The sequence below is a fragment of the Barbus barbus genome, assembly GCF_936440315.1.
Source record: "Barbus barbus genome assembly, chromosome: 10".
Classification (NCBI taxonomy): domain Eukaryota; kingdom Metazoa; phylum Chordata; class Actinopteri; order Cypriniformes; family Cyprinidae; genus Barbus; species Barbus barbus.
The window spans coordinates 9,059,944-9,083,785 of NC_136738.1; the positions used below are offsets into that span (position 1 = coordinate 9,059,944).

Here is a 23,842-nt window from a genome sequence, read left to right on the forward strand (position 1 = left end):
TGAAATTCAGCTCTTGCTAGCAGTGGTTCCTTTACACATTAAAGCAGTCTTAATTTCAAAGAGCTACTTAATTATTTCATGTGACAAGGGGGGTATTAAAATCATAACTCCATCAATTATAGATTTGATCATTTACGGGCGAGGTTAACTATGCAGTGATGTGTGTTGAGAGAGAGGCTTTTAAAATGGAACTGGGTTAAATTGAACAGCTCACTGTTGAGAGTAATGAACAGTGACAAGTGCGCTCAATGACTGCTGCTGCTGCTAACAATGCAATTCAACAAACTTAATACTTATTTCAAACAGTCTGAAGTCTTTCAATTTGTTTTTTTATTTTTCATTTTTATTGTTTAGATTTTTGATATGCAGGAAAAAAATGAGACTGTAATTATATATATGCAAATTAATTCTCTGCCAGAGAGCTCGTTTTCCCCGGTAACGCTGTACACAAAGCAGAGCTCAGCTCACAAATGCTGCTTTATCAGACATTACATGCAAGATTAAATGAAAATGACATCCAAAATTTTCTGAAGACAGTCGGTTTCCTTCAGAAATACAGTGATATAAAAACACCCGCACTGGAATTTCGATTTTGAAACGTGCAGTGCTCAACCAAGCATTCTCCCCTCCTCCAAACCATTCAAGGCCTGATTTATTTTAATGATATTCTAATGAGCCGCCTTGTGTTATCACAAAAAAACAACAACTTTGTAGTCCAAACGAGCCGTTCATTGTAGCTCTTGAAAAGGGGTTAAAAAAAAAAAAAAACGAAATATATCCCTTTGGAGTGGACTTAGAGATATGTAACTGTAGATCTTTTTATGCCCAAACCTACACACTACACACTGACTAAAATTCAAAAAGCGAAAAAGCATAATAGGACCCCTTTACATTATAAAAAGAGGGAATGAAAACTGAGGGCACAGAACAGAATGAGCACAAACATGCTTGAAATTGCAGTAAATTCATACATTTTAAGTTGAGGAAGATGGTCTTTGAAAGATTGTAATGGAGGTTCAAAGATGACCACAGCCAGAACTGGGTTTTCCCGGAGATCCACCTCACAGATCACAAATCAGTCGACATGTTTTACTCTTCTCTGGTTCTTAGAGGTCATGAACCTGCCTTCAGTAAACCACTAATCCAGTACTGTTAGGGAATCAGTTAGGATATTACAGACACAAGCAGTTTGAGCTCAGAATCACCATGGCAGGGATAATGACAGAATTTCCCAGGGTCAGTCTGCACAGCCGGTCCATCCTCCACTCCAGAAAGGTCATGTGTTTTATTGAGCTCCCACGCACTGTCTTCCGCGTTTGGAGGAAATTTTCCCTGTGTATCTAATCTATGAGTCAACTGACATAATGGCCCACTTCATAAAGGCCCAATTTAGTGTTTGACAACATATTACATCTTACCTGATCTCTCTCTCTCTCTCTCTCTCTCTCTCTCTCTCTCTCTCGTAGAGCTATTTATGATCGTCTAGGACAAATTTGGTCAGATTATAGAAACTAACCTGGTTATCTATTGCATCTGCTTGAAGTTGTCTGTTTTCATAAATGCCTGATGATGGTGGCTACTTGCTGCTTTTCTGGAAACTTTTCTTCAATGATTATCTAATAATTTCATCATAAAAACAACACTCAAATTTGTTTAGTTAATACTTCGGCAAGAGAATCTGACATAAAATCTTACATTGCTACTACAATTTATTTCCAAGACATCTTATTGGGGTAAAGGTGTTCAGGATTGTATTCAACATACTGAAAGGACTGTTTTAGGACTGTTAGGATTTATTATTAAGTTTCTTTGTAGCATTTCAATTTAATTAAATTTGAACCCTTCTGCATTACTCATTATGTAAACAAAAAAAATGTGTTCTATTATTTAAATGGCAAAGTATGATAAAGGTATTTCTGTAATGCCTTTAATTTATGTTTTTTATTGAAAACATTAAATATAATGCATATTATTTCAATGTAATAAATATTTAAATAATAAAAACCGTTGTATTATAATATTTTAACTAATTTAAAACAATTTGAAAATTTGAATGGGTGAATTGTCATGAATAGTCACAGTCCCAAAAAATCAAAACGATCCTAAAACAGGCTTAATTTAATTTATTTGTTCATTTGCATGCTACTTTAAGGTGGTGATAATTTATGATCACGTGGTCCTTCATTTTGAAACCTGATGTAATTTATTTTGTTATTATCTGCATTTAAAAACACATTTTTGTGACCCTAGCTGTGAAAACCCAGCTAAAGTCCTTTATGTTTTTTTTTTTTTGTACAGAAAAATTATCTTCCATAAGTTAAAGCACCGATTGATCAAACTTTTGATGCTTGTTATCTCAATTAGACTTTGAGACTTTAGCCTGGATTTCACAGACAGGGTCACATTTATTCTACTTGTATTTTTAGTGCTATTTAAGTGCTACACGACGATATATGACATTTTAAAAAACTTTAACGCCGCGAGGTAACGTTGAGATTACAGCGGTGCTGCTTCGATGAGAAAAACAACGCCGTGAGATTTCTTCCAATGGCATTAACGAGCGGAAGCACGTGGGTAAACAGGAAGCAGTTTCGGCATTTGGCGGGTTGAACGGAGAAGACGTGCAAAAATGGCGGGTGAGTGTGAAAACCCTCTATAATAGCGGCGGTGTTTTATTACTTCTGCTGTTACAAAGCGTGTGTGTTTGTGTGATGTTATAACTCGAGCGGTGCTGTGTGCTGATGTCTGGGAGCAGATAGATTAGAGAAGAGAGAGAGTTTTAGCTGCGGCTAAATGCTAATCATCACACAGATGAGCAGCACATGCTTGTTTAACTTAACGTTACATGATTATGTGTTTGTTTTTAATGTCAGATATACTAACACAGACGAACTCACAATATCACACAGATAACATATTGTACATTCAGACGGGTTGCAGCTGCAAGGTAACTCGCTGGATGCAGTGTCTATGTGAGCTGTCATTCGATATGTTCATGCCTGTATATATCTATATATATCAGTATATATCTGCCAAATAGAAGTAAATATACATATGTGTTAAAAGATGTATTCATTACTAGATAGTGTTATACTTGCATACACTTGAGTCCAATGCAGATGCTGCTATTTAGCATTTTAGTACATTTGTGTCATTGCAAATTATACAAATAATATGATCGCTATAGCAAGTATTAGTTGAGCAACTCAAGTGTAAAGCACTCAAAATCTGATGATCCTGTTTTCCAGCATGATTTGAGATGTTTCAAACATCTTATTTTCTGTACAAAGAAGTTTAAATTTGTTACATTTGATTAGTGAAGTTGTTATTTTAGGTAGTAACATTTAAATGCCACTACATTTATATTGTATTCATCTATAAAATTGTAGTCCAGCAGCAGCCACATTATTGTATTGTATCATATCGTGTCTTCATGTCTGAGTTGTGAAGCTAATGACAGAAATGACTTTATTTATGCTGTTATGATAGACATGTTTCTCTGTGCCTTTCCTCCAGCCATGAATGACATGGAGAAGAAACTTGCAGAGTATAAATGTGACACTAATGAAGCTGTATGCCTGAAATTAGGTAAATCGTTACTCATCACTTAAAAAGATAAATGTGTAACAATTCATCAATAGATGTTATTCCAAATCTTAAAAATGTTTGTCTGTCATCTTGCATAAAAAAAAAAAAACTTGTTTTTCATCTGAGACAACTTTCCTTTTCTTGTGAATGGATAATATTTTGGCTACATTTTAATATGTAATGTCCCCTTTTATTCAATTCCTAATTGATAAAATGATTATTTTGTCTGATGTAGTGCGGTTCCCGGAGGATATAGATGATGAAAGCACAACGTTTCACCCTGAGTACAGTCATCAGCTGTATGGAGATGAGTATGTATCACACACCATTGCATACTAGACTCTTACTATATTTGTAACAGTTGTGTTTTTTTTTTCTTGGCACCACTGTTTTGGCCCATTTCTCCAGTCCTTGTATTTTGTTTTTGCGCAGTGAAGTGGCGTTTGGCTACAAAGGTCTTCAGATCCAGCTGTTCTACAGTGCAGGGAACCTGAGCACCCTGTTCAAAGTCAAGTACACGGCCAGGGTCACAGACAAGTTTGACTGTGTGGAGGTACAACTCGTTCATTTTATGTCATACACGTCCATCTCAATGACAGTGTTGACATGCACAGTTTTCATGTGCATACAGTCCAGTGAAAATATACATTTGCATCACATTCTGGACAAAATCTGCACAGGTGGAGAGCAGCATTTAGTGTCATAAAAGAGAGGAATGCTGTCAGAGAAAGCCACTGAGTCAGCTGACTATAGAATCAGGCAGTTATACATCGCACTCCATATATGCACACCATGTGCCTTTCCAACATACTCAACAGTAAGCGTGGGTAGGAGCCAGTCAATGCAGACTTTATGCAAGCTCTAAATATTTGATGTTTTTGAACTATTGTTGTCGAATTTTGATCATTTAAACATGGCAAGTCGATAATGTTATCCAGCTGGCTAATATAGATTTAATGTATAGATTGATAGGTTTTTTAAAAATAGATTTGTGGTCGTCTTGAATTAATTACAACTGATTATTATGTTATAATTTTAAGCCAGTCAATTGTTTTTGGTATGTAGGAATTACAAATTAAAACTCCAGTTATTTTATGATACAAAAACTGTCCGTTATGCTGCTTGATATTGCAAACCGGTATTTGTTTTTGTAAAATTCAAATTTATTTCAGTAATAATAAAAAAAAAAACTGGTTTGTAGCACAAATAGGTTTGCAGTTTAGTCTATTTAATATTTCAAGTTGCGAAAGTTAGTAGAAATAGATCTTTTTTTTTTCCTATATTGTCATGTACATCAGGGTTTTTATAGTTAATTACATCTAAAACCATTAAAACAAAATCTTCACTTGCATTAAAATAAATAAAAAAATAAAATTTAAAAGTCAACTTTTTTTTTTTTTTGCTGCCTGCTGCCCAGACAACAACAAAAACAATATACAAACGCAAGAAAAGGTAAATGACAAAAACATACAACAAAATTACTGAAACTTTATTACTAAAAACAAAATGAAAATAGAAATTCTAAAAACAAAAACTAATTAAAATATTCATAAAAACTATAATAGCATCTCAATGAATACTAATGAACATCAGACTACAGAATATCAGAAAATTAAAAAAAAACCATTAGGATGGGATGTAACTTGCAGTCGATTGCAACAAAGGGGCGGGAATTAAAGAAGTCAAGCATTGTGATTATTGTTGTTATTATTAGACCTTGCATGTAACTATATTATATAGGACTATTATGTTTTTTTTTTACCATTGGAAGCAAATTTAGGCTTGTTTTCTGTGGTCCTTTAGAAAAACACGTCACACCTGTCAAGTCTGGAGTGCTTGTGCCTGTGCTGCGGTAGTCAAGCGCACAAACAGCCAAGCAAAAGGCAAAACTGACATTTACATGGATTTATAATAAATATTTCTCATTAAATGAAAAGCTGTCTTTAGGATTTTTTTAACAGTATTGGCATGGTGGGCATCTTTTATTAGTTTTAGCAGTGCAGTGGGGAGTGTGTGGTCTTATTGTTTACATGTTGCTGACGTGATAGGTCTGTCATGCCAAGTTAAGCTCAGTACTCTTGAGATATTAGTCCGATTTACAGAGAGGGAGTGATTTGATGAATTCATTTAAAAATGAGAAATTCTCTCCAAATGTTGCACAAAAACCTGTTGTGGATACTTTTTCTAGTGCTTCTTAATTAGATTTAAAAATGTCACGAATTCATCATGGCTCCAAACCCATACGACTTTTTCTTTTTTCTTGTGTCAAATAACAGGAGAAATGTTCATGCTGCCCAAAATCATGCGTTTTTTTTTCCAAGTCATCTGTCATAATTTGTGGTAGGAACAGACCGAAATTTATGTTTTGGCACGTTGGTGCCATTTTATAGCAAAAATCTTTGGTTTTTATTTGATAGCATTGCTTATTACACTCTTAATTCAACCGCAAAGGGGAAATTTTCAGTGAATAATGAAAATTTCATTATGTTCTTTACATAAAGCTGTCATATGACTTAGCAGTGGGTCTCAGCCTTTTTCACTCCAAGGCCTCAAAAGTCCTAGTTTCTGGAATTTAAATTTCAGGATACGAGAAGTTTTAAGAGCTGAATATTCTTCAAGGTTCTCATGCTTTTTAAGCTATAAAGTTAAAATAATTTTCCATTTGTGAATAAGGTTTAAGAAAAATATTTTCTTAATTTACACTTCTATACCCAGGTTATTCTACACAGTGGGAACAGTGTAAAAAAAGTTGTTGAGGGATGGATTTAATTAAGAAATATCTTGATTCTTAGTTGTTTTAGCTCATTTTAATGCTTGTTTTGTCTTATGTTAAGTCATGTAAGTAATCTTAGGTCCCCGTATAAGTTTGCTGAGGCTCCAGTTTTGAGAACCGCTGGATTAGAGGCATTTACGTTTATGCATTTGGCAGATGATTTTATCCAAAGCAATTTCATAGGTACACATTTTACATTTTATCAGTTCTTGCTCTCCTTGGGAATCGAACCCATGTCCTTGACGTTGTTAGCATCATGCTCTACGGTTTGAGCTACAGGAAAGCCCTTGTAGCACAAACCGGTTCGTTTTATTGTCAAGAGAATAATTAGAAAACACCTTTTGTGTTCCACGGAAGAGAGGACGTTTGTATTTGTATGTGTTTTTATGAGGACTATTCCCTTCAATTTCATTCACCTGTGTTGAGCAGGTGTATGATTTGCTAGATCTCTATTCTACTACTGCACTTACACACAGTTTATAGCCCTAACTCACACCATCCCAGACTCTCATTCCAGCTAATAAAACCCTTTACAGAGAGCAAATGTGCTTAACAGACACACTGACCTATATTGCAGCTCATCCTTTCCACAGTATTAGAACAAGCGTGCTTGTCTGTGTGAATGATTTAGGTAGTTGAATAAAATCAGACCTGAACTTATTAGTATTAGACCTAATTATATATTGTGTGCTGACACCACGTGACTGTGTTTAGTGGCATTTCTGAGTGTCTTCCACCTTTAAGCGTGGCATGTAATTATAGCCGCTAAACATACTTAAGATGTTTATTGTTTGAGGATAGTTGATTTTATGTCTTTTATTTACAGTGCTTCACCGTTGCTCATATTGTTTTCTGTTTTTCATCTTTTTTTCCTCGTAGATGATGTCTTTGATTTAAAAGTGTTGTTTTTTTCAGTGTAATTGGATTCAATGCTGTTGTTGAACCCCATCGTATAAAGAAGATGCATTCTCAAAACTCTGAAGAGTCTCGGATCCTTAAGCGGTGTTAGTTAATACGGTAACGCCACAATGGCGTGCTTTCATTTGTGCGATTGAGCAATTTGCCTGAGAAACTGTCTGTTTGTACCATTTTCTATCTGCTCCGTTCTTGTCTCTTCGCTCCCATAACGCAGTGGTACAATAGTGAGTGTTACTGAGTTGCAGGTGCACCGATCCCCTTCTGATATTAGCTGATGTCTGAATGAGCAGGAATTAGTGGCGTGTTGCATTAGCCTTTTGTCGTGTGTTTTGTGGCCGTTGTGAATGAAGAGCCCCGCTACACAAGCGAAGCCCATCACGCGGCCAAAGGGCCCTGCTTAGCAACTTAATACAAAGTGTTCTCATGTCAGCCCCGCTGGAAATGGATACAATGCAAACATGGGTGCACATTCTGCTGGGTAAAAAAATCCTAGATGGGGGAAGGAGGGGGACGGTGCTATTGTCCGCCCCGGAGCCTGTGAATGGAGAGGGCAAACTCGTTTGATTGAGTTCGCTCACCAGCCTCAGAACACAGGAGCCTATTATACATGTCCGGGCTTTTTTTTTTTTTTTTTTTGTTAAGTCGAGATCAATTCATTAAATTTTATTGCCCGGTGAGAAGCTGGGACACATTACGGTGGGGGGAACTTCATCTGATATTCATGGTTTAAGATAAGTAGTAAATGTATTCAATTAAGTGGTCTTTCAGAGGAGGCACAGGAAAAGGGGGCTGGAAACTCCTCAGCTGACATTGCTAATTGCCTAATGGGTCTCCTTTTTGTGCCACAGAAATATGTATTTTTTTCCTTTAATTCCTTTTTGCGCCGTGCCAATCACAGCTGAAGTATAGCTTAATGACAGAACAATAGGGAATTACTCTGTTAGGGCTCTTTTGTGATTATATGTAAGGCCGAGCGCCAGGGGAATAGACGCATAACTCATAAATGTGCCACTTCAGTTTATATGATTAAATTCAGCTGCTTTCACTGTATACTAGACACAGCTGAGTTAACCCCGCTCGCTCTGTGGGAGCTTGAAACGTGCTTTAGATTAAGATGAATGTGTGTTAACTCTATAGAGATGCACACATTCTGTCTCGTGTGCTGATGTTTGCCTTTAAACAGGTAGTTTGGCGCAATATTCTGTCATCATTTTCTAACCCTCATGCTGTTACATATAACAGAAAGTGAGGAGTTTAGCAGAATGTTTAAGACATAAAACGCTTTTTTATGTGCAATGAAATCTGACAGTGACTGCAATGAAATTCAGTTCAATTCAATGACTTCAAATTCACACAGTTCTTTTCTTGTGATTCTTAGAAGTTTAAATATTGACTTTGCTTGGTTTCTCTTGTTTGAAGTGTAATATACACTCTGGTCTCTTGCATAAATGTAAGTTAGTCATTTGTTGAAATGTTGGTAGTTAGTCATTTAAAGGCAGCTCGCTCTTTCTCTGTGTTTGTTCTCAGCCAGATGACGTGGAGGGCAAGATCAGAGAGATCATTCCTGCTGGTTTCTGCTGTAACACAGATGACTTCATCTCTCTCCTGGAGAAAGAGGCCAACTTCAAACCCTTCGGCAGCCTGCTGCACACCTACAAAGTTCACAATGTGGAGGCAGGAGAGTATCTCACCTACCAGATACACAAGGTACAGAGTTTCCCGGAGCATGTTGAGTCACAGCTTTGACAGCTGGCGATGTCATTCAGCATTCAAACTGGAATATGATCGAGTTCTCAGGCAATTGTACCAGCTTTGGCAGTGTGGATCGTAACTAGTGAAAAGTATTAGGCTATGGTTTTACTGATTCTTGTTGTTTTTCTTGCTCACATAGACTGTTACCTGCAGAAAATGAAACGTTTCAGAAGTGGAGATAGTTGAATGAAAGATTATTGTATTTATAACTATGCCCTGTCGCTTATGGTTTGCTGACTTTTACTTATTTTATTAATAAATCTTATTGCTGCATCTTATTAGACTGACTTTTTCAGTGTACCATGTTATGCAAAAGGAAATGCTGATTTTGCTACTGCACATTTTAATTACGTTCTAGCACATTTCCTTGTGAACACACCATGGATTTCATCAGCCGTTCATCATTTCAGGTGGATATCTCGTGTCCAGGGTTCAGAGAGTACCATGAACGCTTCCAGACATTTCTCATGTGGTTCATTGAGACAGCCAGTTTCATCGATGTGGATGATGATCGCTGGGATTTCTTCCTCGTGTGAGTATCTAATCCAGATCAGATTCAAATTCATTTTGAATCAGCATTGAAGTATTCTTATATTTGTCACATTTGTTCATAATAATAGAACAGTCCAGATTCAGGAGAGGCTATTGACAGCATGTTTGGCCTTCTGTTCATTACCACAGAAAATAATTCCTCATTTCTCAGTTTGAGAACATTTGCAAAAACTTTTTTTTTTAGTAATGCTCTTCTGTCTAAAAGGCAAGACACAATCCATTTAAAATACAGACCCTTTCAATAATATTCCCGGAAGTCTTCACATGTTAAAAATACTTAAAAGTTTGCATCATACATGCAAGGATGTCAGAACATGTTTACATCTGCCCATAAAAATGTCTGTCTGTAACCCATACCTGGCTGTAAAGTCCCTCTAGATCAGTAATCCCACCACTAAACGGATCATTTAGACATCTGTACAGGTCAAATAACACATTTTTGAGTGGTTTATATGAATTTAAAAAAAATTATACAAACTTTTATACAAATTATACACATTTCTATTTTGAAACCTGCTGAAACGTCTTGCCCTATAGACATCCATTGTATGTCCATTATTGTATGTGCAATTTTTGTTTATTTTTACAATCAACTAAAATCTAAATTATTAGCTGTGGTAATTGACAACATGTAGCAGAAACTGTCTCAGATACACTGTACTTTCCATTTAAAGGGATAGTTTGTCTCAAAAATAAAATTTTGTAATTTGCTCATGTTGTTCCAAATGTATGACTTTCTTCTAATCCATATAAGTCACTGGTAACTGGAATGGTTTGGTTACCAACATTATTCAAAATATCTCTTGTGTTCTGCTGCAAGAAAGTCATACAGTTTTGGAAGGACATGAATGGCAGTTAATGATGCCAAAATGTTTGTTTTTGGGTGAACTGTCCCTTGTATTGGACCCCAGATAATACTTTTAATGAGATATTATGTTAGATATAAACTGCAACATTCCATTTTTTGGCTCAGTATCCAATGTATTTAGCATATGGCATGTTAATAACATACTTTATTGTTAGTCCATGCAGATCATGGTAAGAATAATAAAGTTCTGTTTTTAAGGATCTTTTTGTTCCACTTCATTTGAATGTAAAATCTGTGTCCGGAAACAAAACCAATTGACAACCACTGACAGACACATGCTAAATAAAGAGTCTCTCAGATATTTCTCAGCGTTTGAACAAATGTAACTTGTTGGCAAAAACTCATGACTCGTGTTGATAACTTCAGCAGGCAAAAAAATAGAAATCAAGTGCTCTCACAAAGAGTGCGGATAAGAAGGTAGTGTCAATTAATAGTGAACAGTAACTTTCTGAACAGTCTCTCTCTCACACACACACACACGCACACACGTGTAAAGCGTCCAAATGGGACTTCTCTCCTGCCTTTGTGGGGCCAATTATCAGGCTGCTTTAATTATATTTTATCCTGCATTGAGGCAAATTGTTGATCTGGCAAGAGTTTCCTTTGTGCTGTTTGTCTGGTTTCTTTGCTCTTGTGTTTCTTTCTTTCTTGAGTCAGGCCAAGAGGCTGAATTGAATGTTGTTGTCTTTTGAAATGCTGAATGAAGTCTCCAGCGGTAGTGAAGGGGACTCTGCCTGTGTTTTCTTTGCTTTGGCACCTATTAAAACAGACAATGGGCAAATGGACTGGAGTGATGTGAAGAGGCTAGATGCCTGCCTCTCTGGTCTAAGTTGCAGTGCACCAATTAAGTGCATAATGCATTCAGTGTCTCCAGCAGGTGCATCGACAGGCCACTGGCCCTCCGCAGCGAGTTTGTAGTGACGACGGGGGGGTCCGGTGCATGGGAGCGTGCCTACGATTGACCTGCCCGCCTTTGTCATCTCTCTCTATCTCTCTGTCTTTCTTACAGATTCGAGAAGTACAATAAGGATGGAGAGACCCTCTACGCGACGGTTGGCTACATGACAATGTATAATTACTACGTATACCCAGACAAAACCAGACCACGTGTCAGGTAATTACTAAGGAAGCACGTGCCCACTATCTGCTTTATTCTGCGAAAAAGAAAATTACACATCTCTCTCTCCCTTGTCCCTAAAACTCCCAAATTACCGTCTAGCGTCTCTTGGGTGCCAGCCCCTCTCTGGGTATTATAAGACCCACGAATTCAGCATCACCCACCCGAAAGCTCGTTTTGAAAACGAGTCTAATGTATTGATTGACAAGACGCGCTAATGTTTCATTACGTTGGCTACTGCTGAATGAACATGTATAACCTTTCGAAAACTGATGATATCATTGCTTACTGTATTTGAGGTGGACGGAAGTGTGATGGTCTGTATTAGTAATTCTCAACTGGTGGGTCGCAACCCAAAATGAGTTCTGATAGCAGGGGAAAAACCTAAATGCTAATAATAAATTGCAACTAAGTACATAATCGTGTGTAGAATGAATAGTAGAATAACTAGGCTTATCATCTTTTTAACGGCAGGACAAAACGCTTCCATTTATTTTGTTGTTGATGTCAAAAGTAATGCATCCAGTCACTCTTTCCCTTGGTAATATGGCACATATAATGCAATATTTAGCCCTGTTTTATCATATCACACTTCTGCTGTTGTTTATGCTTTTATCAAATTGTCATATTAACCCTTTAAAGCCAGTTTTGTCATTTGATACGCCTATTTCTAAGGTCTCTAAATTATCAACATGATCAGAACTTTGCTGTTGAACCTGTTGTACACAATCTCTTACATGCCTTCTGTCATCTGATTGATAGTTTATACTTTTTTTTAGCAAGTAAAAGTTATTTTTAAATTGTAAAAACATCCCCCTTCGGGTTGATTTTTGTAAATTAAGCATAAGATTAACTTTTATGTTACTGGTAATATTTAAAGATGAACACTTGCTGACTTGAACACCCTAAGCAGCTTAGAGTTGCTTGATTATCCATGCAATCATCATTGTATTGCATTGTATGTTTTGTCCCGATAATAAAAACTACAGAGCTTTGATCATAAAACTAAACATTTAAATATCAAATTACTAAGACATTATTGGGAGATATCAAGTGACAATTTTATATGCATGAATAAATATTATATGCAGGTCATGTAAGTAGTGTTATATTGTTAAAAATATTTTATTGATTTACATTACAAGTAGAATTTCTTCTTTTTGACCATGTAGATGGTAGAAACTGCACCAAAATGCATGTATTTGCTAAGTTTAGGTCTCTGAATGAAATTAAGGTGTTTTTTCCTCCTTAAGTAAGAGCTCCATATTCTCCTTTCCATTTTGTGTGATTAACAATTTTGTTAAAATGTTGTGCCCCACTTGATGTTCAATGTAAAATGTTGTTTTTTTTAAGCAAAACCTCTGGCCTGTAGTGTCAGTTTCAGTAGATTCTGTAAAGTCAGTAGTGTAGCATGTGTCTGAAGGGTGCTGGAAGTGTAGCAGGCCTCTGTGTTTGCAGAACCATTGCTCAAAGGCTCAAGAGCTCTAACCTTAAATTGGTATTGTGCCCAAGCATCTTCTCTTCTGTGCAGCATCACTAAAGCTTTTGTACTCTCTCTCTCTCTCTCTCTCTCTCTGTGTGTGTGTGTAGCCAGATGCTGATCTTGCCACCATTCCAGGGAGAAGGACACGGCGCTCAGCTCTTAGAGACCGTCCATCGATACTACTGCACTTCTGCTAAAGTACAGGACATCACAGGTATAAGCCGACACTGAGGCCTAGATTAAACAGTCAGGTGACCTATTTTGAGTAGTTTATTTCTGTTTTTATTGAGGTTTTTACTAGTAAGTTTTATTAGTTGTGGTATTTGTCAGGATCACTATTACTGTTTCTCATAATTAAAGGTTAAAGATTTATGCTAAGTATTTCCATTATGCCATTAATGCTAAGTAATATCAGTTTCTGTCTGTTCTATCTATCTATCTATCTATCTATCTATCTATCTATCTATCTATCTATCTATCTATCTATCTATCTATCTATCTATCTATCTATCTATCTATCTATCTATCTATCTATCTATCTATCTATCTATCTATCTGTGTAATAAGTGGGATAATGTAAAGTCAGCTTTCACATTACATCAGGGTTTTCATCACACTTTCGGATTTATTTTGCAATAATATGCAAAATAACATGAGGGAAAAGCTACTTTTACATGCATTAATGCAGCCAAAAATGACAGCATGAAGTTCCAATACAGTCAATTATAATTTGGCTTGTTGCTTTCTTGATTTTGATCTTGGAAATCCTTTTCAAATGGTTTTATCTGAATAAATAAAATTAATTATAGCCTTGCACCATTAGAGTGTGTGTTCAGAAAGCCAACCTGTATTGTCACACATCCATTCTAATGATATTCTGTGTGAAAGGGAGAGAGGGCAAAGTGTTGGTAAGGAAGTTGTTGCTGTTGAGTTGCTCTGCCTTCAATTTTGGGGAGGTGAAGGGATGTGATGTTAATTGCCAGCAGTTTGCTGCAGAAATGTGCTGGCCACATGCTGCCACTCACTCACCCCTTCAACAAAGACACAATTATTCATAGAGAGAGGAAGGGAGGGGGGGCTCACTCTACCAGATCTACCTAGCACTCACTGTTTTACTATTTCTGTTTAGTTCTCTCTCTCTGTCTCTCCATGTATAGAGAAATAAATATAAAGATTATTTATTTATTTTGCTGTGAAATACCTTTTTATCCCTCAAAGTGTGTAGAAGTATTCAAGAACACAGTCAAAATTTAGTTATTGTGATATTGCTAAATTTGATTTATTTCACTTCTATCAATATTTTTTGCTACTGAAGATTAAAATATTAGACACTTTTAAAACATATTTTTCTTAATGCTCTTGTGTTTGAGGCAGTGAGTTCAACTTTAGTATAACAGTGCAGTCTTTTTTTAAGTGCATTAAAATCATGATGTTATTTTGTTGCCACCATTTTTTTATATTGCCATATATTACAATATATTGTAAATATTAAATGTATTGCCCTGCCTCAAACTAGGTCTTTTCTTTTCTGTCTCTCTTCAGTCATTGACTAACTACTACTCAGTTGTTTAGTAAGTTTTTGTTTCCCCTGAGTACCAGAGTAAACATGCATTTAGCTTAATTTCACCACTGATGCATTCAGCATATGTAATCAGTGTTTTCATGAGGGTTTGTCTGGCGTCAGTGTCTTCATACTGTATTTTACCAATTGAAAACTTTCAAGAATCACATGAGTTGACTTTTTGTAATTGTCTGCTCTGTAGCGGAGGACCCATCTGAAAACTATGTGAAGCTGAGAGATTTTGTGCTGGTGAAGCTGTGCTTGACTCTGCCATCCTTCTCCAGTGAGAAACTCTCTCACGGCTTCAGTGAAGAGATGGTGTCTGAGGCCAGAGAGAAACTCAAGATCAACAAGGTACCATCTCTTGCAGGTTTACTTGCTTTATTATTTCTGTCAGTTTTTATTAATAGCTATAGTCAAGAAAAGACATTAGGAGAACAGATGGGAATGGCATTTTTGTAGGAGTTAAGTCACAAGCTGGATTCAAACCTGCATTGCCCACGTGTGCACTACAGCTGTGTGTTATACATTGATTAGATATTTTAGAGTTTTAATGATTTATTTTGCTATTAAGTTTCCTGAAGGCCATCCCCGCAGGCTAGCTTCACAAGAGTGTGATGACTAAGATATTTAAATAGCCCCTGTTTTCAAACCTCATTAAATAGTTTGATTAATTTCAATGAATTTTGAACCGTTTGTTTCGGTCAAATTAGTGGTATGGGATTATCATGAAAAATGTTCTCAAAAGTTCCTGTGCGGCATTTTATATGCTCTGAAATGTTTTAGTTAAAAGTTTGTGTGTGCAGCACTGTTTATTTTACATGGTTATATTGGTGCATATCAGTTGTAGTAATTAAATATCATTCTATATTTATTTATTGGGAAACTGAAAGCATGGTTATAGAACTTTCTTTTTTTTTTTACCTTGTTTTGTATTTTGAGTATTTTTTCAGCTATTTTACCCAGCCCTATTTTTGCCTTGTTCTTTGAAGCTATATGGTTGCTGTATACTGTAGATTAAAATTCAAGCAATTATACAGTTAATTCTTCAAAGAGTTTGTGCATTTATGTATAGAGGTAATGACTTTGTTCTGATGGGTTTTCAACTTGTAATGCCCCTAAAGGTAGGAGTGAACATCCGTTTCCTCTTGGGGCCGCTGGCCATTAGCAGGTAGTGAGTGGGAGTGGGCCTAACATTGACCCCTGTGGGACTCCTCTCTCTTGCTACTCCGGCCACTCTTTAACTGCTCCAATTATAACCCAGCATCCCCTTTTATTCCCCACAATCCCCTCTGTTCATGTTGTTTGTGAGTGATTATCTCAACGTGGTGCCTATGGCATGGCCAGGCAAAATGCTTGGCTTTCCATACTACCCTAGTAGGAACTGCATGAGGTATGGTGGACCTCTCGGAGGCATGGTTACTAAAGGAGGCATGGTTACCGATTGAGAATAGCACAGGAATCCCAGAGCAAGATGCTTTTAACCCAGAAAAATGGAGAAGGTTAAAGTGTCAGTCTGTAATTGCTGCTCTTTGCGGTTACTAAACTGCATTATTCTCCATTGAGACTTAGCATATGGACATTTAATTCATTACATTTATATAGAGCTTTTCTAAGCACTCAAAGTGCTTTACATTGCGAGGGAGGATCTCCTCATCCACCACCAGAAATTATTTGACGTTGCACCTTATTGTAGTGTGACATGCAACGTAAGATTTTATGTTTGATCCATTAGAAACAAATAATTTCTCATCAGTATAAAAAATACTTACAACAAAACTTGTAAAAAAGTTACCTACATAACACAGTGAACATTATTTTATTTGCTTAATGATGCATGATGTTCTTCTTTTGATTCAGGTTTTGATTTTTGCATTTGTGAATGTCGCAGCTTATGCTTTATGGATAGCGTCTGTGGCACACTGACAGTTTTTACGCATTTCTTATATAGTTGTGCTAGTTCTTAGGTCTCGTATCACTCAATGCTCTCTTTATTTTCACATGAAATCATTTAAAACCAATTCAATATTTCATGTCCATGTTTTATTTATTTGTTTGGGAAAACGGCATAATTGAATGAATATTGCACGGTTAGCTGGTCATTATCATAAAAATAAACCCCCTCAGGGTGATAGATGACCCCTCAGCTTTGTTTTCTAATCGCCCTATCTATCTTTATTTTGCAAAAATGATGTGCTTCCTCAGCTCTACTCACTGCAATTACATTGATAACACATAACCAGACTTTCAAATGAAAGTAGTTCCACTTCTAAAGTACTGTATTGACAGTTCACAATTTGAATAAAACATTGAAGTGCAAGAAAATCTGAACCTCACATATTCTGCTCAAGATGCCACAGATGCTCTCTCCAAACTTTAGCTTGAAAAAGCTATAATGTTTGTTAAAAGAAGCAAAGCTTTACAGTATGTCTCTTGTATGCTGTCTAACTTTCAGAAACATGCACGCCGTGTTTATGAAATTCTGCGTCTCAGAAACACAGACATGAGCAATGAAGAGAAAGCCAGAGAATTTCGTTTGGAGGTGAAAAAAAGACTCTATGGACCCTACAGAGTAAGTGTGTGTTTTATCTTCTCATGTTAGCTGTAGGTCCATCCCTGTTTGTCTGCATTGACTGACTGCTTTTAAGAAGCAGAATGACTGCAATCTGACTTTGTACATGGAGTGCATTGCCCATTAGGCGTAACTGCTACAACTCCCATGCAATGATTAGTCAGTCATAAAGCACAGAGAGCGGAGCCTGAGCTTCGTGTGCTGAACATGGATTTCAAGAAACAACAAAACAAGTGAAGTCTTGCCAAAACAAACCCTGGTTGCGACTGCCAAGATCAGCCTGCTTGTATAACGTTCTCCAAACCGCACAGCTCAAACTACAACATGTGAAATGAAGCATTTCTGAAGTTCAAAGAGAGCTGCACATTTCTAGCTGTGTTTATGTGCTGTATAAAAATGAACAGAAACCAAACTCTTTCAGTGCTGCTTTTCTGATATTCAGCAGTCTTTGTCTGGTATAATTTATTCATAGAGTGGCGTGAATAGTTTGCGCCGTTTCCTGTGTGATCCTCTCACGCGGTGTTAAGAGTGAGAGGGACCCGAGGCCTCGGTCTGGGTTTGTTTGAGGGTATAATGGCTCACACCGGGCAGCAGCCACAGTCTCCACATCCACACCACGAGCTCCATTCACAACAAGTGTCATTATTACAGATTTGCATCTGATTTAAGCGGAGCCATTTAGCAGGGAGAATGCAGCACCCAGTCACCTGCACACGGACGGACTCTCTCTAATCTGCTCTCTCTGCATGAAGACACGCTTGTTGGGTATCTCCGGACTGGAGCTGTGGACTATCACTAAATACTTTTGACCTCAATAGTCATCTTTCTGCAGGCTTGTGTATGTGTTAGTTATAATTTGGAGCGATTTGACACGCTGTATTTTAATGTCTTAAGTAGTTATTCTTAAGCTTACACAACCTCTGCACTGCTTTTCGGAGCAACAAAATCTATGCATTATCATACTGGCCAAAATATTTAAAGAAATACACTTCCGTTTAAAAGTTTGGCCTCACCAAGATGTTTTTTTTTTTTTATAAATTAAAACTTTTATTCAGGAACAATGCATTAATTAATCCGAAGTGACAGTGAAGACTTTTTTTAATGTTAGAAAATATTTCAAATAAATGCTGTTTTTATATTTTTTTATACGTTTTTTGAACTTACTATTCATCAGTAAAATCAGTAAAAAAAAAAGCACATGCAGCGCAACCATTTTCAACTGTAAAAAAAAAAAAAAAGTTTCAGTGGTGCTATAGTAAAAAAGAGAATTATCATTTCAAATATCATTGTTTTGTTCAACGTTTGAATTTCTTTCTTCTGTGCAACACAAAAGGAGATGTTTTCAGAAGTTTTCTATTCTGAAAGCATATTGTAGCTAGTAGCTGTCATGTCGAAAAATTTAAAATAGCAATTTATGACATTTTCTACCGTGTAACTCAAAATGAGAAAAAAATTGATCATAATCCTCACACAAAACTTTTGTGTATCATGTCTTCAGAAGTCTTAGAATATAGTATATGATGTACTTTTAGAATTCTTTTATCACATTTTATTGTTATTATTTTAAGATGCTGTAGCTACAGTATGTTTTCATTGTATGGAAAAGAGCAGCTGAATTTCTCTTTTTGAGTTTCACAGTGGAATGAATGTCAAATGAGTTTTGGAACTTTCCAGGTCTCTGGAGGTTTTTGCTAAGTTCTGTTGCCAAAGATTTTTGCAATGGTCTTTATCTTTTCATCTTATTTAGTTTATATTTTAACTCGATTAGCTGTTTCTTTTCGCTGCATGTGTCTTAATTCTTCTTGCAGGTTGTGGTAATATTAGTTGATATGTTGCAGATAATGTGGTTTGATATGATATGTGCTTTGGTGCTGAAGCACAAGCAGCGGTAATGTGTTGGAATCAGAACCACTCTCATGATGACACTGTCCAGGACAGAGAACTCTGACAGCAGAATAACCGCATACACACCAGACGAAAGAGACAGAGCCAAAGAAAGAGTAAAAAACATGAGGCAGAAAAGGAAATAGAGCAGGATCTGCAGACCACATGCCTCTCTCTCTCTTTCTCTCCTCTAGAGGTCTCTCTACTCTGAATGTGTTGCAGATTTTCCAGTCTTCACAACATCTTGTCTGTGTGTATGTAGGTAGGGATGTAGGAGGTGATTCATTAATAATGAACTTTGCCCAACATTTCAATGCACACTTGCTTGAAGGTCTCACAATATCAGTAAATTGTTGTTTGATTAATATTATTGATATAAGATGGATTAACATTGAAAGACTGTTATGCACAGACTAATGCACAGATCTGATAGTTTGCCTGCTTGCCTTAACTTTAGATATTAATATCTCTCTAAATAGGCATTTAGACCAAGAACATTTGAACATTGACTGTCACACTCATTGTGTAGACCGCATGCACATAGTGTGAAGGCAGACGCTTGTGACAGGTAGACGTTGTAGTTTTATTTTTAATTACAATTTTGTGTATCCACTTAGTACTATAGTACTAGATACATTAAAATCCTCTTAAGTAAAGACGTTTCAAATAAATTCTGAGACATTTATAAGACTGCAATTCCTGAAAAAGATATTTTCATTTATTTATATTATTTTTTAAGGAAATCTGCTTTGTTGTTATCTAAATGTATAGTTGTTCTTTCTAAAGACATGCTAAAGAACTCAATGTAGAAAGACTCAGTCTTTTTGCAGTCCCTGCTTCCAGTAAATTCATGAAACACCTTACATTTTTGGACATTCAAGATAAATTGGAGGTTATCCTAACTTTAAAAGGTTATATATATATGATGATTTTTAATAACTTTTTTTCAGGATTTTAAATTCTGTTTTTAAACCAATCTTGAAAAACATTCTTGAAAAATGTTTTGGGAACACAAAATATTCTTAACTTTAATCTTAAAAGAAAAATTAAGAAGAATTTTGTTCTGAAGAATGTCTTGTGAATCCAGCCTCAATACTTTTGACATCCCTAGGTTTGCACACACTGTCTCACTTAAGGAATTACACAATAGAGCTATTCAGTCATGATATCAGTTTGTAGAGCAACCCGACAGGCTGATTCACCATGGCTTCTCTCTGGAATTCCCCATAGGTTTTCAATAGTGGTTTTCGATTTGTGAGTAAAATAAGGTCTGTGGCATTGGCAAGGCAAGTTTATTTATATAGCACATTTCATACACAGTAGTAATTCAAAGTGCTTTACATAAAAGGAAGTAAAATAATCATTTAAAAAAATCATCACAACAATAAAACCAGAAATGTAAAAATGTTTAAAATGATTTGAAAAATTATTTAAAATGAATTCAGAACAGTTAGAAATAAAAATGATTATACATAAAATACAGTGCAGTCAGTTCGGAGGTAGCACAGTGCTCATTCAACAAATTCACAGCTAAACAGATGAGTTTTGAGTCTGGATTTAAATGTGGCTACTGTTTTAGCACATCTGATCTCTTCTGGAAGCTGGTTCCAACTGTGGGCGGCATAATAGCTAAAAGCGGACTCCCCTTGTTTCGTGTGAACCCTTGATGTATCTAACTGACTCGATCCTAATGATCTGAGTGGTCTGTTAGATTTATATTCAGTGAGCATATCTGCCATGTATTTAGGTCCTAGGCCATTGAGTGATTTATAATAATTATAATTTATCTGGGTATCATCAGCATAGCTGTGATAGGCAATTTGGTTCTTTCTCATTATTTGACTTAGTGGGAGCATATACAGGCTAAACAAGAGAGGTGCAAGAATTGAGCCTTGTGGGACTCCGCATGTCATGGACGTCCACTTTGACTTATACTCTCCTATACTCACATAATAACCTCTCCCTTCTAAGTATGACCTGAACCATTTGAGTACCATCCCAGAAAGCCCGACCCAGTTTTCCAGTCTCTCTAGAAGTATGTTGTGATCGACAGTGTCAAACGCAGCACTAAGATCTAGTAGTACCAGCACTGATATTTTGCCAGAATCAGAATTAAAGCGAATATCATTTATTATCTTAATGAGTGCTGTCTCTGTGCTGTGATGCGCTCGCAAACCAGACTGAAAATTGTCCAGGTATCCATTTGTGTCCAGGTGGCAACATTTTGACATTTCTGTATTATAAATCACACACAAATGCAGTTTTTTTTTTTTTTTTTATGCAAGTTGTTATATAAGGACAACAGTGGTCGGCTGATTTAACACTGAATTACCACTGTGTATGAAATGTGATCTATTAATAAACTTGCCTTGCCTTGCCTTGATTTGTCATGCATGTAAACTCCCTGTGGAAGCAGTGCCTCTGTAAGCAAATTGTGTTTTAGAATAGTAGTTTAATAGGGAAATTAGCTGATTGATGGCTTGCTTATAGTTGTCACTGATTTAGAAAGTTATCACAAATTTAGAAACAATACATGCAGAAAAACTGTTTAGTATATATTTAATATACTATATTTAGTGAATGTGTTTGAATGCTAAATCTGTATACGTTCTGTGTGTGCGCTTTCTTTTGAATTCATTGTTTCGTGAGTCTTGGTTCGGTGCCAAAGCCTCTCAACAACCTTACCGACTCAATTTTTGTTCACGGCTCTTTTATTTCTCCTCTCTTTCTCTCGCTGTGTTTTTATACATGAAGTTGAGTTGTGATGTAATCAGATTTGCCCTGGGGTTTCTGTTCAATAGCAGGTTTTGGATGGGATCGGGTGAGCTGCTTTGCATGTTATTTTCTCTTGCACTGTACTGCTGACACCTGTGTATTTTCTCCCAACACTTTTGTAGAAAAACCAGCGTGAGCTGACTAAGATGCAGAAATGTTTGAGGCCAGAGGAGTTGGCGTCCCACATCAGCCAGATGGACACGAGACTGCAACACGAGGAGCTGGAGAAAAGCTACCAGGATGTGCTGGCGGAGTATCGCAGAGTCCTGGAGCGACTGGCTCAGGCGTGAACACACGGAGACTTCTGTTGGAAAGATCTGGAAAAGACTGGCCCAGACACACACACATACACACTGTTCTATTGCATTGTATCCAGTGTTTAATAAGGGTTTAAACCTGACACATCTGCATTTGTTACTTGTGTGATAGACAGACGATGGGCAGTTATTCACATAATGAGAGATGAGTGCATTGGTCTACTGTGAAGATGAACTTTGAAAGAAGATTTTTGAGTTGATATTGTTATTGGTTTTTCCATCAAACATTTTCCTTAAAATGTAAAAATGTAGATTTTGAAGCACTTCCTATGAGAAACAAATAAAATGTTTTGTATATTGCTCAAATGTATCTCTTTGATGTGTCTACAATAAAAACATCATCAACATCACTTATCAGACTAACCCTGCACTGTTTGATGTTACGGTGCTTAAAACTTGCATAATACATTGTGTTTGAAGAACACAGTTAAACGTTTGCGGTAAGTTTTTTTTGGAAAATTAATTTTAAGGTGTCCTTGTTACACGTTAATTGTAATTACTATTATAATAACTAATTATGCATAATTATATGCAAGTAACCCTAAGCAAAATCCTAACCCTAACCATATAGTAAGTAGTTAATTAATATGATTCTGTATTTAAATGTATAAACACACTGTAACAAGAGCACCTTAAAATGAAGTGTAACCGGGTGTTTTTAAAGAAATTAATGCTTTTATTCAGAAAATATGTATTAAATTGATCAAAATTGACAGTAAAGATTATTTTTGTCAAGATTTTTTAATTTAAAAAAAATCACTTCTTTTGAACTTTCTATTGCAAGAAATTAAATTCTTATTTATTTATTGTTTTTACACTTTGGTTTCATAAGAAAAGCTTGTTGAAGGCTACTTCATTTGTGGGCGCCTCTGAAACTCCCAAGTGCACTAATGTGAAGACAGTCACTGATCTATGGGCTGAGATCTGAAGATTAGCTGGCGATACACTGGATGAAATGCATAGAAGAGTTTTAGCTGACATTACTGCACAATGATAAATTTAAACCTCTGATCATTCACTCATTTCAAGTCAAATCAATTTGCAAGCAGAAATGTGCTGTACAATTTGCTGCCTCCCTTTTGCAGCTAATGCATCTTCTGATTGCATTTAGCATTGAGTGCTTCACTAATGACCGTAACGCTGACGCCCTTCCTGTCGCCACACCGACCACTCACACTGATTCCATGGATGAATTACCATCTCTTCCCTTTAACTCGACGCAGTTAAAAAATTAAGGTCTGGAGGTTAATTTTCATTTGTCATCCTCTTCAAATGTGAGAAGTTGAGCACAGAACTCTTGACCATGTCAGATATTAATTGTATCCTCTCATGTTCCTCTGGCTCCTGAGTTCATATCAAGGCCTCTTGTTTCAATCCAAATAGAGAGGAATAATTAATGTGGCTGGAGTATCTGGAGTGTTAAAGAGGATTTCCATTGTAGGATGGAAAGATTTTGACAGTAGATATTGTGGTGGAACTCATAATGCTGCTCCTCCTTTGGGATTTTGAGATTTGACCCAGATAACTGCTAACCCTTGTAACTCAAGTATTCTGAAGACATTTGCTTTTCAGCTGGTGACCAGATTAAATACATTAATATGATATACACTTAAAAATAAACGTTCTTTATTGGCGTCTATAGTTCAATGAATCTTTAACATACTTGGAACCTTTCCATTCTT

At 36.4% G+C, this 23,842-nt stretch overlaps 1 protein-coding gene across 2 annotated transcripts; it reads left to right on the top strand.

The window, feature by feature from the left end:
* Positions 1-2,165: 2,165 nt before the first annotated feature.
* On the top strand, positions 2,166-22,460 carry LOC306876001 (histone acetyltransferase type B catalytic subunit-like). 2 transcript variants are annotated; one of them, XM_079426885.1, is made up of 11 exons: positions 2,166-2,636; positions 3,517-3,588; positions 3,824-3,899; positions 4,021-4,141; positions 8,807-8,986; positions 9,442-9,563; positions 11,461-11,565; positions 13,159-13,265; positions 14,815-14,966; positions 17,068-17,184; positions 21,966-22,460. In XM_079426885.1, the coding sequence occupies exons 1-11, from the start codon at positions 2,630-2,632 to the stop codon at positions 22,131-22,133; spliced, it is 1,227 nt and encodes a 408-aa protein (XP_079283011.1). In that variant the 5' UTR covers positions 2,166-2,629; the 3' UTR covers positions 22,134-22,460. The 2 variants fall into 2 exon arrangements, with proteins under 2 accessions (XP_079283011.1, XP_079283012.1); XM_079426886.1 differs by having other exon boundaries at positions 2,583-2,636; positions 17,068-17,194; positions 21,975-22,064.
* The last annotated feature ends 1,382 nt before the right edge of the window (positions 22,461-23,842 follow it).

What these genes read in the sequence shown, in the direction of transcription:
- LOC306876001 (XM_079426885.1), top strand. An exon ending in CATCAGCTGTATGGAGATGA is followed by an intron (nt 3,900 to 4,020) that starts GTATGTATCACA and finishes GTTTTTGCGCAG; the next exon opens with TGAAGTGGCGTTTGGCTACA. An exon ending in ACAAGTTTGACTGTGTGGAG is followed by an intron (nt 4,142 to 8,806) that starts GTACAACTCGTT and finishes GTTTGTTCTCAG; the next exon opens with CCAGATGACGTGGAGGGCAA.